Source organism: Mus caroli, unplaced genomic scaffold, assembly GCF_978045245.1.
Source record: "Mus caroli unplaced genomic scaffold, Mus_caroli_1 scaffold_14, whole genome shotgun sequence".
NCBI lineage: Eukaryota > Metazoa > Chordata > Mammalia > Rodentia > Muridae > Mus > Mus caroli.
The window spans coordinates 75,940,138-75,959,375 of NW_028227269.1; the positions used below are offsets into that span (position 1 = coordinate 75,940,138).

Genomic DNA, 19,238 nt, shown 5'->3' on the forward strand with positions numbered 1-19,238 from the left:
TAGGACAGTATAAGGCTGTGTCATTTAACAACACCAATTTAATAACATTGTGGGTTTTTTCCTCAATGCAACAAATGAGATCTGTTTCTGTTTGCATTTGATAGAGAACACCAAGCTGTAATGGCTATAGCCAATATCTTTTAAAGGCTTGCTTGTTTTAACTGTAGTGAAAGTTCATATGAGTCTGTGTTTCCTTACATGACTTTAAATTCGATGAACTGAAGTTGCAACTGTACAGGGTAAAATGAAAAAAAAAAAGATAGATAGATACGCCTTGGCATCAGAATGTTACAGGCAGTATCTTTAAGCTGTGAATCTGGTTATGATTTTAGTCTCAAGAATCTTAAAACTTAAATGTGTTTTAAAACTTAAATCTATTTTTTTAATGGAGAGTTGGAGAGTATCTTGCTTCCAGGCTCCCATATATTCTTGATATGCCAATTGCTTTTTCTGTGGGAAGGTATTTCTCAAGACCTTTACTTGCCTTTCATATTGTCCTGTACTATTCAGCATGCAAACTATATTAAAGTATTTGTGAAATGTTTCAAAATGATTTTATTTTTCTAATGGTAAGAATAAATGAAAAATTGGTCTAATATGCCCCTAGTGCCACGTGATAAGGTACTAGTTGAGTACCAGTACCTTATCAGCATGCTCTCCACCTCTCCGCAGAGTCCATGTCAGACGCACAGACAAAGTGGGAACAGAAGCAGCCTTCCATCCCATCGAGGAGTACATGGTACATGTTGAAGAACATTTTCAGCTTCTCGCACGCAGAATGCAAGTGGATAAAAAAAGAGTATATCTGGCTACTGATGACCCTACTTTGTTAAAGGAGGCAAAGACAAAGTAAGTTAGACCAACTTGTGGCTCTCTAGTGGGATAATTTCTTTTAATTGAAAAGAATCCTTAATCTAGGAACTTGTGATTCTTCTTATTGCTAAGTAATGGGTTCCAAAATTAAAAGACTACATAATTGTACAAGTCTTAATCTAAACAAGCCATACCTTTTTGCCATACCTGATGTAATAAGAAATCAAAAAGAAATTAGACTGCCAATTTGTATAGCATCACCAGCAGTCATCATCAAACACATTACCATCCTTCTTGATACCAAATTCTTTTGTAGCACACTGGAGTTGCCATAAACAAGATTTCATAGACTGGGGCTTACTGAACAGTTTATGTCTCACAGTTCTGAAGATTGGGGCGTTCCAGATTGAAATGCTGGTGAGGTCCGTTTTACTCCGGAGCTTCTTCCTTACACAGAGTCACCATATGACCACGGTACACTCTGTGGTTAAGGAATTCCCATCCTAGGGATGGAAGAGACAGCGAGAATATGGTGTGAATAGTACTGCTGTACGGTCTGCGGAATATTAAGAAACACACAGACAAAGCCTTGATCCAAATTGTAAATTTCTTCTCAGATGATCTGGGTCAATAAGTAAAAGGTACATTAAGTATATATGAAAGTAAAGAAAGAGAGAAAAACAGTTTTAGCTTTGCTCAGATACCCTTCCAGAAATCATCTCTAAGCCTTGAGTAGGATGTATCTCTCCTCTGCATGTTCTTGTGATGTGGTTGAACACCTGTGCACCCGTCTCCTGCAGTACATATGCTTTTAATGCAATACCTAACTCTGGTATAGATAGGCCCAGTAAATGCTGAATTATTTATCTAAATGCCATCCATTTGAAAACATTCTGTCAACAGTTAATTGTTTAAACTATTTTCCTATTTAATATACTCCTTGGTCGGTCTCTCTCTCTCTTTCCCCCTCCCCAACCCCATTAGTTGTGAGCAGGAAAAAAAAAAAACATTTAGAATAAGGCCTAAAATGCAGCAGTTTCCTCTAGTGGTTGAGTATACATAGCCAAGAAACTAGTCAACTGAATATAAAACTAAGTCAATATAAGAACCATATATTAAGTGACCCCTGAGCAAAACCTCTAAAGCAGTTTTCAATTGATATACAGTGCTCATTAATTTTAAAACACTAGACACAGTGTGTAAGTTGATTAAAGAAAGGATATTATTTTTGTCTACTCTTTGACGTATTATTGAATGCATCACAACTTTTTTCTTCCCTTGATTGGCAAAGTAATTTGTGTTCATTAGAAGATATAGAAGTTTATAAATAGGATAATAAAGGAAAAGTACTACCCGCAGTCACATTACCCCGTGACAGCCATTGTTTAAATAATGGCATTTTCCTCTCAGAAATTTGTGTAGTCACATTTTGGCTCTGATTTTTTAAATGGAGTCTCATGTGGCCCAGGCTGACCTCAAACTCACAATGGTAACTGAGGATGACTTTGAACTTCTTCTTTTTTTTTAATAAAAATAAGTTTAATTGATTACATATAATTTTAACTATACTAACATATATTATAAACCTTTAAGAATTAGTATTAAATGACTGTATATATTTTCCCAAGAATAATCTAAGTCAGTTTTGGTACCATGTTTGTTGAAAATTAGAAAGTCAAGCCAGGCAGTGGTGGCACTCGCCTTTAATCCCAGCACTTGGGAGGCAGAGGCAGGTGGATTTCTGAGTTCGAGGCCAGCCTGGTATACAGAGTGAGTTCCAGGACAGCCAGGGCTACACAGAGAAACCCTGTCTCGAAAAACCAAAAAAAAAAAAAAAAAAAAAAAATAGAAAGTCAAATTCTCCCTAGTCATTATACATCTATTGGGAGGGAACCAGGAAGTTCTCTCCACGCTCACACCCCAGACCTGGACTTCATTATGCAGAAACACCCTATTTCCTTTTCCAGCAGGCTTACCCCTTTTGTTATACAGACCCCTGTCCAATGATCTGTCACGTACGAACTCTACCTTCTTATCCACCAATGCTGTCTCTGGTCCCCCCTGGAACTAGAAAGGCATACGCAGCAGTGAACAGCTGTTCTGGACTCTCTATTTTGGGTTATTTTTCATTTTGGCTGGAAACCCCAATTGACAACAAAAATACCCAGGTACCTGGGTAAATGTTTAACACAAGATGGAAAGTGGCATGTCACTTGAGCAGGACTTTTGGCAGGTGACAGAACGAGCTGCTGCTGCTGTGAGGAACAAGCATCCGCGGTCCTGCTCCAGCTGAGGAGCCGGGCGGTGTCATTTAAACTTCTCATCTCCTTCCTCCACGTCCTTCAGACTGAGCACTTCCAGAGAACCCTTGCCTTTCGTTTCCTTTTTTATTAGCTCATCAGTGCTCTAAGGCAGCCTGAGTCGATGAGGCACACGATCTCCAGCTGCTGGCTGTAGTCCTCACTCTCCACCACCTTCATCAGTGGCTTCAGCTTTTCCTTCAGCTTCTTCCCTTTGTTCACTGGCAGGATAAAGCGCAATTGCATGTGTGCCTGCTCCATCTTCATCTTCTCTTTCAGCTGCTTTATCACTTCCAAGGCCTGCTGCTTTGTGCTCTTGTTGTGTGTGACGGAGTAGTAGTGGGTGCCCTTCATGGCTCCCTCCATGAGGATAATGGTGTAAGGTCTCTTTGTTTCTGGGATCACACACTTGCCTGCCACAATGGTGGCAATATCCGTAAACATCTGCTCCAGCTGTGTGTGCCATTCTTTATCTGACACTTGAACTTCTCCTTTAGTCAAAATCTGCTTGCAGATTTCAGTCTGGTCGTCTGTCCCAAATGCACTGTTAAGGTCTTCCTTCTTGGCAACCTGACCTTTGGAAACATTTACAAACACTGAATGGGTCTGCAGATCTTCGTCAAGGTCTTTTTCCACACCACTCTGCCAGCCGATAACCTTGTTTTTATAGCAGGCAATTTCAAAGTACTTCCCTCCCCGCTTCGCACGGCCACATTGGTCAGTCGGATCTGGTTGGTGGGGGTGAAGATTGACATGGTGGCTGCTCACAGATCTCCCTCGAGGAGACTCCAAGTGCTCAACTGAACGACCCTGTGTTGCTCAAACCCTTAATGCCCAATGAGTGTGCGACTCTTCCGACTTTGAACTTATGATTCTTATAATTCTTTCCCCCACCCAGTACTAGAATTATAAGCCCCTGCTACCACATCCAGTTTCTCTGTTGCTAGAAATTAGATCCAGGACTTCTTGGCAAGCACGATACCAACTGATGACCTCCTAGCCCTTAGTCACATTTTTTAAAAATAGTTAGGATTCAGTGTAATTTGAACTTGTTTTTCACTTAGTATAACATTTAATTTATCTTCTTAGGTCATTTAAGTCTATTTGCTTATTTATTTCTAACAACTCTGTATGTTTGTGGGATACAGTGTTGTAGAAAGAGTCAAGCTAATTAACACCTATCACTTTATAAACATATTGTGTGTATGTTTGTGTGTGTGTGTGTGAGAGAGAGAGAGAGAGATTGAGATTGATTGTCCTTGGTGGGCATCTAAGGAGCTTCCATATCTTGGCCCCTGAAGTGAAGATGGAGAGTAGAGAGAGATTTCTTTGATGCTGACTTCAGCTACTTTGTATATATGGCCACTAATAGAATCATGGATGGATCATGTGGTAATTCTGTTCTTTTAGTTTTGAGCCAGTTCCATCCTTTAAGGTAATACTTGTTTATCCTGTCCCCACAGTGTATCAAGGATTCCTTTGTACCACAGCTTGAGTGACACTTACTACTCTCTGTCTTTTTGTTAACAGCCATTCTGAAGGGTGCAAGATGATAACTCATTATGGTTTTAATTTGCATTTTCCTGGTGCTCAGAAATGATGAACACCTTTCATATTCTTTTCCATACATAGTTTAGAAATTAACCCTTATCAGATGCATGGCATGACACATGTCCCCAATATGTGGTTGCCTCTACAGTGCATTTGCAGCAACATTTTAGTTTGAAGAAGTCCTACTTGCTGTTTTTTCTTTTGTTACCTATGGTTTTAGAGTCTTGCCTACTATATCATTACGTAAACCAGTTTCACAGAGCTTTCTCTGAGTGTCATTGAAATAGTTTGCAGTCTCCAGGCTACACTGAAACCTTTTATCCATTTTGAGTTAGTTTTTTGTTTTCAACTTGGTGTAAGACAGGGGTCTATTTTCATGTTTCTGTCTGTGGATATCCAATATTCCTAATACTATATTTATTAGACAGACTGTCCTTTCTCTGTTAGATGTTCTAGGAAATCAGACCTTAGATCCTTTGTTTATTTTGCAGCTTTCCATTTCCCTAATCATTATATCTGTTTTCATGCCAGAACTACATTATTCTGATTACAGCAGATGTGTAACACACAGTTTTGAAATCATGGAATGTGAGACTTCCAGGTTAGTGAATTTTGCTCAAGATTGCTTTTAGAAATTTAGACCTTTTCTGATTCTATATAGGTTGTAGGTAGGCTGCTTCTCTACTGTGGAAAATGAAATTGGAATTTTATTAGGAATTGCATTGAATCTGCTGGTCACGTTGAATAAAGAAACTTTTAACAGTTTATTGCATTTTGTACTTCTTTAAGTCTTTAGGTTTGTTCATTAGTACTTCATACTTGTTAACATGCAGATCTTCCACCTACTTGGCTAAATTCACTCTCACGTATTTTATTTGGTTCTATTACAGATGGGATTGGCTTCTTAATTTCATTTTGGGTTAGTTTGTTAGCATATAGAAATACTACTGGTTTGTTTGGGGTATTTGGTATGTTTATTTTTTAACCTGTAGCTTTACTAGATTTATCAATCAGTTTTAAAATTTTAATGGGCTCTTGGATTTTTCTAACTATTAGGCCATACCATCAGCAAACAGATATTTCATACATTCCTTTCACGTTTGAGTACCTTTTGTGGCAGACTGCCAGTCGTAACCCAGCCTGAAATTTGTAATCCTCCTGTCTTCGCCTATTTTTTTTTTATTGCCAACCTTCTACTGTTTAGTATGATGTCATTTGTGAGCTTGTCATCTATGGTCTATATTATGCTGACATATATTCTTATACTTATTTTTTGAAAGCTTTACCATGAATGAACAGGTGTTGAATCTTGTCAAATATTTTGTCTCTATCAATTGAGATAGTCATGTAAGGTTTTTATTGCTGTTCTTCCTTCAGTTATTGCAATGTGTCATGTTTACTGACTGTTGTGGGATGGGCCACCCTTGTTTCCTTAGAACAAATCTCATCTGATCATATTTTTTAAATGTGCCGTGGAATTTAATTTGCTAGTATTTTATAGAAGTTGTATCTCTGTTTATCAGGAATATTGCTGTATGAATTTCTTATAATGGTTTTAGTGGCTTTGCTATTAGAATATTGCTGACCTCATTAAACATTTAGGAGAATACCCAGCTATGGCACTCAAAAGTTAAGTGTGTTCCTGGCCATCCTGTGCTGTGTAACGATTCCCTGTCTTGAAACAAACAAACAAAATATTTGGAAAGTTGGAATTCTGTCTTTAAATATTGGTAGAACTTAGCAGTGAAACTTTGATTTTTATTATTGATTCAATGTCCTTACTTGATATTGTTCTTTTTAGTATTCTCTGTATTTCTTTATTTAGTCTTGATGAGTTAATATTTTTTAAATCATCCTTATCTTGTAGATTACCCAATTTGTTCATAGTGGTTTCAAGGTTTGTTGTTTTGTTTTGTATTTCTATGCTACTAGTATTAATGGTGACAGATTATTATTATTGGTATTGGTGGTGGTGGCGGCAGCAGCAGTACTAGTAGTAGAAGTAGTAGCAGTAATAGTAGTAGTAGTAGTATACTAACATGTGTGTGTTGTAGCACACCCACCACAGCTTCCACATGGAGGTCAAAGACAGTTTCCAACTTGCACATTTACTTGGCGTCCCGAGATCTGACTCAGGTCATCAGGCTTATGTGTCAGCTCCTTTACTCACTGAGGAGTCTCACTGGGTAGGTTTATGTTTCCCCTCCCTTCCTGAATTTGTTTGGATTTTCTTTTGTTACTTCATAAGTCAAAAACTCAAACTTTAATATTTATGGTCCTTTCAATATTTTTTTAAAACCTCTGTTTTTTTATCTCTTAGTTGTTTATGTTCTCGTTTCCTTCTTCCTAATTTACCTTGGATTGTTCTTCTTCTCATTTTTTGAGCTACAATGTGAGTTTGTCTGTTTGAGAGCTTTTCTCTCTGTTGGTGTTGTTTATTGCTGTGAGCCTCCCTCTCAGGACTGCTTCTGGTCATTTTGCCCTACTGTGTTCCCATATTTGCTTCAAGGTATTTTGACTTCTTTTACCCTTTGTTTCAAGAATATTTTGTTTAGTTTGTATGCATCTGTGAGTTCTTCAAGACTTCTGTAACTCCTATCTATTAAATACCATTGTGTTCAGAAAAAAAAAAAAACTACTTGTTTTATGTCCAACTTTTCAGAAGAATGTTTCGTATGCATTTGAGAACATCTATTCTGTGGAACAAAAGGCACTATAAATATGTTAGATAGGTTTGGTCTGAAGCATAGTCCAAGTCCATGTTTTGTTTTTAAGATGTGTGTGTGTGTGCACAACATATGTGTGGGTTCCCACAGAGTCCTTGTAGCTGAAGTTACAGGCTGTTGTGTGTCACCCAGTGTAGGTATAGGCACTGCATTCAGGTCCTGTGAAGGAGCAGCAAATGCTTTCACAGCAGGGTTGTCTTCCAGTCCTTCTGTTCTCAACTGATTCTTCTGTCTAGAACTTTTCAGTGTTGAATGAGGGGTATAAAGTTTCCAGAAATTATATAACTATCTCTGCCTCTGATCGTTGATACTTACTTTGTGTATTTCACTGATTTAACATTTATAGTTGATAATAATAATTACTTAGCTGAGTTCTGATGAGAGTTGGCTGTGTAGCCCGGACTGTCCTTGAGTTCACATTGTAGGTACATGCCAGCTTTATAACTGTTGTAACCTCTTAAGAACAGTTTTAGCTGAGAGGAGTATAGGTGCTGCTGCTTTGTTTAGGTCTCCTTTGGCTTAGACCACACCTTTATTCAGTGTCCAATGATGATGTATAAACACCATGTTTAATGACTCAACTGTATACCCACTGTGTGAATCTGCTGTTGATGGCTTGAGCTAGCATTTTTCTAATACTGGATTGTTAGGTTATTTTCAGTGTTTTACTACTATAAATAGTAATACAAAGTATGTCTAAAAATTCCTATATTATTTCCTCAAGCTGGGTTTCCAGACTTTGAACTATTTACATAAAAGGATATAAACATTTTATAGCATTGATCCAGTCCCACCATGACATTTTTATGCTGAGCAACCACTATAGTACAGGTAGCAATATCTCCTTTACTGTGAAAATAGTAAAACCTGAATTTTCTTTTTCCTCAGCACCTCTAACCCCTCCGTATAGTGGTCCAGGAAGCAGTTTTCTCTGTGTTCTACTATAAAACCAGTGGTAGCACTTTATGTATATTTTACCTCTTTGGAAATCCTTTCAGTTTAGTTTCCCAAGCTATTGCTAATATATTAACCAGGAATTTAACTGCCATCTCTCTTCATTCTTTTACTTAAATATTTTCCATTCTGAATTAACTCTCTTTAGACCTCTTGTGATGGGTTTTGCTATGTAAGCAAATTATAAAACCTTTACTATTCTTTTTTATAAGCAACCAAAAGCATTCATTTACCCTGCAACAGTTATATCATTTTCAAGGTAATATCGTAAGAATGTTCTACTTTAAGAAGAGTTAAATGAAATTTTAAATTTAAATGATGCACAGACTTCGCTCAAGAAAGAAGGGAAGCCTTTTTCTAGGTAGTTTATCTGAAGAGGATGTCAAGATGAGCATTACCTGTCTAGCTCTATGTGCAGGTGTGCAGTTAATCCTCTCTCACTTGGCATGACTCTTCATGTTTCTTTAGATGGAGACGGAGCTCATCTATGAGATCTTAGCACTGGCTTCCCAGGAACTGTAGCAGCCATTGCTGAGATACCATCGGTGCCTCTCTTAAGTAATTTACAGTAGAGAATTTAAAATCACAGAGTCACTGGCAATCAGAGAGCTAAGAACTACCAAACTTGTCCATTGGCTGCTGTTTTCTAAGTCAGGAAACACTCGGGCAAAGGATGAAATGTGAAGATAAAGCTCCCAAGAGTTAGGATATTGGAGTACTTGAAAGGCTGAGGCAGGGAGGTCATTATTTGAGGCCAGCATAAACTATATAATGAGTTCACACCAAGCCTGGATAATATGGTGAGACAATTCAAAAAAGTCCCAGATAATATATTTACATATTTAGGTTTTTTATTACTAAGCATTCTAAATCAGCTTATCCTAACATTAGGTTCTTTGCAATTAGTAGAGAGAAGACATTTTATATAGTGTAGCTCTTCTGTGAAATGAAAATCAGCAATGAGTGTTTTTTATTTTTTACCTGTTTTTTTTTATTATTTTATTTATTTACATTTTAACTGTTGCCCCCCACTTTCGGTCCCCCATCCTACAGTTCTTCATCCCATTCCTTCTCCCCCTGCCCCTGAGAGGGTGCCCTCCCCACCAGGCATCTCCCTTCCCTGAGGCATTGTCTCTCGAGGATTAGGTGCATCTTCTCCCAAGGAAGCCAAGCCAGGCAGTCCTCTGCTACATGTGCTTGAAGCCTTGGGCCAGCCTGTGTGTGCTGCCTGGTTGGTCGCTCAGTCTCTGGGGGCTCTGAGGGGTCTGGGTTAGCTGAGACTGTTGGTCTTCCTATGGAGTCTCCCTCCCCTTCAGCTTCTTCAATCCTTCCCCTAATTCAACCATAGGGATCCCATTGGTTGGATGTAAGTATCTGCATCTGTCTCAGTCAGCTCCTGGTAGGACCTCTCAGGGGACAGCCATGCTAGGCTCCCGTCAATAGCCACATTATAGCATCAGTAATAGTGTCAGGCCTTGGTGTGCACCCATGAAATGGATTCCAAGTTGCGCTAGTCACTGGACTACCTTTCCTTCAGTCCCTTCTCCATTTTTGTCCCTGAAGTTCTTTTAGAGGGGAACAATTCTGGGTCAGAAATGTTGACTATGAGTTTGTAATCCCATCCACTTGAGACCTTGTCTATCTACTGGAGGTGAACTCTTTGAGTTCCCTCTCCCCAGTATTGGACATTTTGGCTAAGGTCACCCCCATTGAATCCTGAGAGTCTCTCTCCCAGATCTCTAGTACTTCCTAGAGGGTACCCCATGTCCCACCCCTAGAGGCTGCGTATTTCCATTTGTTCTTCTGGGCTTCTCTCCTTCACCCCCAACCCCAGCCACACACACACACACAAACACATGATCCTGTTTCCTTTCCCCCTCCCTCTCTCATCTCCCACTTAGGTCCCTTCCTCCTCTGCCTCCAGTGATTATTCTGTTCCCCTTTGTAAGTGGGTTTGAAGTATCCTCACTTGGGCCTTCCTTCTTGTTAAACTTCAGTATTAGTTTACAGCTGCAATCCAGTTAGTCTTTTATGGATGGTATAAAGATAAGTTTTTTTATAAGATAGTAAAAGAAAAATACTACCATTATCCGTCTCTGAAATTTTAGTGTAAAAGTAAGTTCACTGCTTACACAGCTGGAGGCAAAACCCAAGAAGTCTGTTTGTATAGAAGCTTCCACTCTTTATTTTTGTTTTGTTTTGTTTTTTCCCCACTCCCAGTCTCTTTCATGAAACTGTCTTTCACATATGTAGAAAGGCATGAGGATCATCCATTCCTGTTGGTCTATTCTATAGCAGGGCCTTTTAGTTAGGAGAACCCTGACTGTTGGTGTCCATTCTTTGTAAAAGGGCCACTCCTTTGTTAGTTTCATGGAGTTTCCATTTGTGCTAGTGAGATTAGCCTTACTCAAGGGTGAAACCCACAGCAGCTTTGCTGTTTCCTGTTCTCTGCTACCCTTTTGTTTTGTTTTGTTTTGTTTTGTTTTGTTTTGTTTTGTTTTGTTTTGTTTTGAGACAGGGTTTCTTTGTGTAGCCCTGTCTGTCCTGGAACTCATTCTGTAGACCAGGCTGGCCTTGAACTCAGAAATCCACCTGCCTCTGCCTCCCAAGTGCTAGGATTAAAGGCGTGCTCCACCACCACCTGGCACTCTCTGCTACTCTTAAGCATTTGCAGATACATTTGCTGCTGTTTGTAGCTTGGATATGTAGCTTGATCATACATACTACAAATATTTCAGGTTTTCTTTTTAGAACAAATGTGACATTTTCTTCACCTTACTGATGTTGAGCTGAGTAAGGCAAAATGCTAAAATCAATCAATCAATCAATCATAGGGTCTAGTAGGCATGAGCACTACATGCAGCAGTACAAAGCGTGCTATGAGTTTTTGCCTGTACTGCCATTTTATCAGAGGCAATCAAGGAAGCTCCTTAGTGGCCATGAAATGATAAGAAATTTGGAGCAGCTATTCGGGGATTGGAATAAAGTCCTAGACAAAGGTAGCACTCATTCAGGCATGCATTTAGTCATAGCATTGTGTGGACAGCTAGGTCCTATCATGTGAGGAAAACAGACATGAGCCTAACCTTGGAGATACTGTTTAGAGGCAGAATATAAACTAACTTTTAATGTTTTCAGCGTTTGTAAGTAAGAAGCATTATCTCAGGATAATATTCATTTATCCTTTTACTGTGTTCCTGATTCCCTTGTAGGTATTGAGAGTGCTCAAGTGAACCCTGCAGACGAGTGCTTATGTTGAGTAGAGCTTAGGTTCCAGTTAGGGATAATGGAAGCAGGAGAGGGATGCAAGCAGTAAACAAAGAGTGAATATATACCACATGACAAAAAAGAATGCAGGCAGAAGGATTAGGAATTTCACATTCAAACTTCAAATCAGGTGACTCTGAGTATAGATTTAGAGAGCTATAAAGATTAAAATTAGACATAGATGCTTAAGACAGCTAATATTTGTTGAGTGTTTCCTGTTTGTCAGGTACACTTGTAAGCACTCTATGTGTTAATTCTTAATGAAATTATATAAAGGAAAAATGAATGTTACTCCCTTTTCAGTAAGGTGCCCGAGATGTCTTTTTCTTTTTTTTCCTTAGATATTTTCTTTATTTACATTTCAAATGCTATCCTGAAAGTTCCCTGTACCCTCCCCCCCCCCCCACCCTGCTCCCTACACACCCACTCCCACTTCTTGGCCCTGGTGTTGCCCTGTACTGGGGCATATAAAGTTTGCAATACCAAGGGGCCTCTCTTCCCAATGATAGCCGAATAGACCATCTTCTGCTACATATGCAGCTAGAGAGATGAGCTCTGGGGGTACTGGTAAGTTCATATTGTTGTTCCACCTATAGGATTGCAGACCCCTTCAGCTCCTTGGGTATTTCTCTAGCTCTTCTATTGGGGGCCCTGTGTTCCATCCAATAGATGACTGTGAGCATCCACTTCTGTGTTTGCCAGGCACTGGCATAGCCTCACAAGAGATAGCTATATCAGGGTCCTTTCAGCAAAATCTTGCTAGCATATGCAATAGTGTCTGGGTTTAGTGGCTGATTATGGGATGGATCCCCGGGTGGGGTAGTCTCTGGATAGTCTATCCTTTCGTCTTAGCTCCAAACTTTGTCTCTGTAACTCCTTCTATAGGTATTTTGTTCCCTATTCTAAGGAGGAATGAAGTATCCACATGTTGGTCTTCCTTCTTCTTGATTTTCTTGTGTTTTGCAAATTGTATCTTGGGTAGTCTTAAGTTTCTGGGCTAATATCCACTTATCAGTGAGTGCATATCATGTGTGTTCTTTTGTGATTGAGTTGAGATGATATCCTCCAGATACATCCATTTGCCCAAGAATTTCATAAAGCCATTGTTTTTAATAGCTGAGTAGTACTCCATTATATAAATGTACCACATTTTCTGTATCCATTCCTCTGTTGAGGGGCATCTGGGTTCTTTCCAGCTTCTGGCTATTATAAATAAGGCTGCTATGAACATAGTGGAGCATGTGTCCTTTTTACCAGTTGGGGCATCTTCTGGGTATATGCCAGGAGAGGTATTGCTGGATCTTCCGGTAGTACTATGTCCAATTTTCTGAGGAGCTACCAGCCTGACTTCCAGAGTGGTTGTATAAGCTTGCAATCCCACCAGCAATGGAGGAGGGTTCCTCTTTCTCCACATCCTTGCCAGCATCTGCTGTCACCTGAATTTTTGATCTTAGCCATTCTGACTGGTGTGAGGTGGAATCTCAGGTTTTTTTTTTTTTTTTTTTGATTTGCATTTCCCTGATGATTAAGGATGTTAAACATTTTTTCAGGGGTGCCCGAGATTTCAATCTTAGTCTAAAGATTTACGCACCAAGTCAGTGAGTTTTAATTCAGAGCAGAATGATTTGAACAGGTGTAGACTTTTTCAAGACAACCAGTTTTGATATTTTTAAGAACATATCTTATATAAGACTACCAACATATTATTTGGCAGACATCCATCCACAGTAGCTTGCTTCCATAAATCCAGTAGAATGACTTTTCTATTACTGTTATGACTAAGAATAATAGATGGATCTTTTAAAAGGATGGAAATTGAAGACTGTAGGTTGTCACAAAGGTTTTGACTATTCATTTTTAAATTTATTTACATTAATAATTTGTAAAATTAATGAAGACATTTATATGTTTACATTTACTCACATCTGATCTGTCACAATTATAAACTAAAACTTTAAATGAAAGTCTGTCATAGTGTATGTCTAAAACAGCCCCATTTAAATATGAAAAAGCTCGGATAAACTCTTTGAAGGGTGATCATTACCAAGAGAATAAGAAGCCTAATGCTCTGTCATGAGTTACTAAAGCTCATAGTGATATATGTGTGTGTTTAAGATAATATTCCATAATGTGTGTTTTGAAACATGGTTCCACTACGTGTAGCCAGGTGAGCCTTGAACTCAGACCTCCTGCCTCAGCCAGCTAAATATTTGTGTTATAGGAATACACCACCGTACCTTGCAGGATATTCTGAATTAGTTTCTTTTTCATTGTTCACTTGAAAGCTGCTTCAACTACTCTATTAAATATTATCAAGTTCTCACTGTTAAAGAGGAAGTTTTTGATTAAAGAAGTGATCTCCTCAGAGACAGACACCCACAATGAAACCGTAGATAGAGCTTGGGGACTCTTACGGAAGAGTTGAGGGGAGGATTGCAGCCCCCAAAAGAGATGGAACTCCACAGGAAGACCAACAGAGTCAACTAACCTGGACCTTTGGGGTTCTCAGAGCTTGAACCACCAACCAAAGAGCACAGACGGGCTGGACCTAGGCCTCCCCAGCTTGGTCTTCATGTGGGTCCTGAACAACTGGAGCATGTTTTTCTAGCTGGGCTGCCTTGTCTGACCTCAGTGGGAGAGATGCACCTAGTCTTGTAGAGACTTGAAGTGCCAGAGTTGGGGGATACTCAGGGGGACCCTCACCCGCTTAAAGGAGAATGGGAAGGGGATGGGGGAAAGGCTTGTGAGGGGCCAAAGAAGTGGTAAATGAGATGTAAAGTGAATAAATAAATTTTTTAAAAAAGAAAAAAGAACTGGGCTATAGAATACTCAGTTTAGTCATTCAATCTCTTTCGTTTTCAGGTACTCCAATTATGAATTCATTAGTGATAACTCTATTTCCTGGTCAGCTGGACTACACAATCGGTACACAGAAAACTCACTTCGGGGCGTGATCCTGGATATACACTTCCTCTCACAGGCTGACTTCCTAGTGTGTACTTTCTCATCCCAGGTAAGCGGTAGTATGTTTTAGTGGACAGTACTCACTATTGAACTGAGCAGGAAAATTATTTGTGAGTCTGTGTTTTAAGTGTTAGCATGACATAACTCAGGATAATTTCCCTTTATGCTTGGTAGTAATTTGTTTTGTAAAATAGTAAAGAGATCCCATAGAAAAGTTGTTTGAGTACATTGAATATTTAGTTGTTTGCAGCAATGGTTGAATACATCTCCACTATTGTCAGTTAGTAAAGTACTTTAAAGTATTTGGTTATTAATAGCATCTAACAGAAACAGCAAGTAAAGTAATCGAGTTTCCTTTGTACATTCTGATTCTGCAAACAGCTAATATGTAACCAGACTCCATCCATTTCAGCTCATCACTGATACTGTGAGACTTAACTTCCCAGCCGGTTTGCCTCACTTGCTGGCTTTATAGTAATGACAATAAATGCAAGTCTTTTACAAGTTCTGATACATTTTTGTGAAGTAAAATGGTCTATGCTAAATTTAAATAATTGAAGTTTAAAAGTGTAAATACTACACTATCACGATAGCTCCTGGAGCTTGATCATTGCACATAGGCTGTGGGTTGGTGTGCATGTGTGTTTATGAGTATCTAATCAGTCTTCAGTGCCCTATGGAGTACTGGTACTACAGTATCTACTGTGAATGCTATTCTTTCCCCATTTGCCCTCTTATCACTGGTTAGCTTATTTAACCAGCCATTGAGTGACTATGCCCAAAGTAATATTGTATGCTAAGAGGACTTAAAGGGAGTTTGAAGATATAGGTTTGGCTCTTATTCAGAATCAAAATACAACTAGAGGACAATTACCAAAATATACAAATAGGTAGAAAATAAGTCTGCTTAAATGCTGAGACCATTATAGTCAAGAAAATATATAAAAGAAAACAGTTTGCATGGAAGTACATTTCAGAAAGAATAAAGAAATGGATCTGTTTTTTGTTTTTTGTTTTTACAATATGGTCATCAGTATACCTTATCCCAGTAGGATGTTGGTAAGATTTTCAAAAGGTGCTTATCCATGCAAAGGCTATAGTTTTCTTCATCATGAAATAAGAATATAACTCACTATATAAAAACAGCTACACAAATCAGGAGTAACACAGAAGGGATTCTAATCTCAACATAAAATCTCCTTAGCCTTCAAATTTCCATGAAGGCATCTAATGGTGATATTTCACTGGAATGAGGGCCCTGTCTTCAAAAACTATGTTTTCCTTTCTCGTTGCAGGGGGTCAGATGTATATCTACTTGACCCTACTCCTATTTTTGAGAACCTAGCTACCTGATAATACAGACTAAGTAGGTTATACTAGGAATACACACACACACACACACACACACACACACACACACACGTGCGCGCATATGTATGTGACAAAAATTAATGAAAAAGAGGCTGTGACTTTGAAATAGAGCAAGGAGAAGGGCATGTGGGAGAACTAGGAAGAGGAAAGGGAAGAAAGAAATGATGTAATTATATTATAATCTCAAAAATAAAAGGAAAAAAATTTTAAAGAGCCATTTTCAGACCAGTAAGATAGCTCAGTAGATAAATGTACTTGCCACCAAACCTGATGACTTGAGTTCAGAGTTCAGTCTCAGGATATGCATGCATGTATTCATTCATAAATATAATATATTTTTTAAAGTCACTTTTCCTGTGTCACTGCCTGCCCTTATTGACCTAAATTTTAGACCTGCTCCTCTAGCCCAGTGGTTTTTTTAATCTAGGCACTGCTGGCAGATATTTGTTATGAAGAACTATACTATGTATTTAGGGTATTAGCAGCATTCTTAGTCAAGAGTACTGTCAACACAAGTTGTAAAAACGAAAAATGTCCCTCGGCATTGCCAAATGCCCCTAGCAAAGCTGTCTCAATTGAGAAGCATTGTTCTAATTATAAGTTCTAAAATTAAATAAAAATATACACATCTCACTTATAGGGATGTGTCCAGTGTGTTTGTTTTCTTCTAGCCCTTCTTAAGAATCCTTTTATGCCATTCAGGGATGGAAAGTAATCATTTTTCTTTTTCCTTTTAAATATGTGCTTCATAATTTTTGAACAGCCAAGATTTTCTAAAGATGGCCTGGTCCAGATCACAAATGATCCTAAATTCAAGGCTGCGGGTGGCAGAGTTGGGATAGTTAGCCATCTCATGAATAATACTGTGGATGGCAGCCAGCGATAGCATAGGCTGTGATTCCCTACCAGATAAAAGTATATTCTCCTCCTTCCTTAGCTTGTGTTAGTAATGCTACTTTATTTGTACAAGTATTGTACAAATACTCAGCTTTTGAGATAAATAAAATAAGGCTGCAGAGATGGCTCAGCAGTTAAGAGCATTTGCTGCTCTCGCAGAGGACTTAAGTTTGTTCCCAGCACTCACATGGTGGTTCACAACCTTTTGTAACTCTAGCTCCAAGGATCCATCACCCTCTCCTGACAGACACCAGGCACACACATGGTGCACTTACATACATGCAAACAAAACAGTCATAAACATCAAATGATAAATATTTCTAATTTTAAAATTACTGTATTTTCCAGTGAGAAATTTATACCTAAAATAAAAAGAACTGGTCTTATGACTCTAATTTTGATCTAGAAATCATTACCACCATCACTCCATGATAATAGAATTTTGTCTAGGACAAAGAAAAAGGACACAGTGCTTTGCTTTTGTTTTGTGTGTGATATCAATCAGTGGAGTGAATTCAGACCTTGGATCCAGAGAAGCAGAGAGATCGGTTGTGAGATTTTTTCTTTAATCTCCAAGTCATTCCTAAAAACTGTTGATAAAATTCACCCAAAGTAAATTTGTTTGCTTTCAAGACAGGGTTTCTCTGTGTAGCCCTGGTTGTCCTGGTCCTATGTAGACCAGGCTGGCTTTGGACTTAGAGGTCTGCCTGCTTCTGCCTCCCAAGTGCTAAGATTTGTGTCGCACACAAAGTGACTTTTAGCTATCTATATCAAAGAAAATCTCAAACAATGTTTTATAACCCAAAGTAGACTTGAATAACTCAAATATTTTATATTAGAGTTCAGAATAGAAGTTTTTTAAAAGTAACCTTTTTTTTTTTTTTTTTTTTTGCCTGATGTAACTGTGGTCTCCAAGCTAATTGAGTGTGTGCTAACCTCGGCCTAGTCCTGGAAGCTTCTAGCCTCCACAAAAATTTCCTAGACCTAGAATGTTTTCAGGCTCTGACCTGCTGCTGAATAAGCTCACCTTTCTTGTTCTTTCTGATCTCCGGCTGGATGATTCAACTCAGCTGTCCTCACTGGAACTCCTCTCCAAGCTGACTGATTCAATCTTCTTTCTCAGCTTCTCCTGAATTTCTCTTTTTGGTCTCATACTAACTTTGGCAATATATTCTAATCTTCTAGCTCCTGTTCATTCTCTGGTTCATTCTGTCTTTACCTGCATCTAGTTTGTTCTCTCTCTGCAACTGTCTCTATAGCTGTCCTTGTAAAACTGCCTCCTTCCCCTCTTTTCTCTCTGCTTTGTTCTCTCTTCAGTAGCCTCTTTTTTTTTCTTCTTTTCTGTTCTTGTGAGAGTTGACTATATCCTATTTTGTCAAATCTTTCTCTGATTTGTCACTTTGTCTGCCATTCAGTTAGACCTCACTTTCAAACATGTTGCCTAGTGCGTAGTTTTTGTGAGAACTAAATACGTGTTTCATGTGGAACAACAGTAGTACTCAGCAACAGTAATGTGTTAAACACGTTAGCTGCTGATAGGCAAATAGTTATCTGAACATCATTGCCTCTTCTAGAGAATTTTCAGTGTTGGTTTTAGCAGCTATTTTTCACATAGCTACATTTCAAACTATATAACCTCAGATTTTAAAAGGAACATGAAACATGTGATTTATGAAGTCCATTATCTCTGCTTGTGGTCATGGGAGATGCTTAGTTAGGACCTACAGAGTCACCGTGGGGACAGGCACAACAGTTCTTCACAGGGATAAATAATTAGTAACTTCAGCATATTAATACCAGTGAACCACATGGCTTCCATTTTATTTAGCTTATTGAAAAATATATTGTCTTATAATGTGATTGTCTAAGTTAAATTTTCTGTTGCTGTGATTAAACACTATGGCCAAAAAACAACTTGGGAAAGAAAGGATTTATGTCACTTCCAAGTCACATGCCATCCCTGAGAGAATTCATGGCAGGAACCTGGACGCAGAAACTTAAGCCAAAGCCATGGAGAAGCTCTGCTCCCTTCTGTGCTCCCTGTGGCTTGTTCCCCTGCTTTCTTATGCCATTCACTTGCATAGGGGTAGCAATGCCCTGGTGGGCTGGATAATGCCCTGCAGACTTGCCTACAGGCCAATCTTAAGGGGCAGTTAATCTTAGTTAAGATTTCTTCTTCCTAGACATATCTAGGTTTATATCAAGAAGACAAAACCCACCCAGGCTCGTGACCTCTCAGACATAAGTTCTTCATTTTAGAAGAACGAGTGCTCAGGAGTGGTCCTGAGGTCAGTGCAAGTAAATCCTAGGCACACTGACTCATGAGTGTCCTGGCAGCCTTTTGGGTTACTTGTGTTCTGGTTTGACGTGCTAGGGGTTGAACCCAGGGCCTCAG

General features: G+C 38.9%; 1 protein-coding gene and 1 pseudogene across 4 annotated transcripts in view; one reads left to right on the forward strand and one right to left on the reverse strand.

Moving 5' to 3' along the window:
* Positions 1 to 19,238, forward strand: part of Fut8 (fucosyltransferase 8) — a 240,380-nt gene that overhangs the window by 213,456 nt on the left and 7,686 nt on the right. For all 4 annotated transcript variants that reach the window (XM_029484493.2, XM_085830487.1, XM_029484494.2 and 1 more), the window contains 2 exons: positions 673 to 849; positions 14,474 to 14,624. In XM_029484493.2, the coding sequence (XP_029340353.1) occupies positions 673 to 849; positions 14,474 to 14,624 (328 nt within the window). The remainder of the gene's footprint in view (positions 1 to 672; positions 850 to 14,473; positions 14,625 to 19,238) is intronic.
* Positions 3,121 to 3,868, reverse strand: LOC110306714 (ribosome maturation protein SBDS pseudogene; annotated as a pseudogene).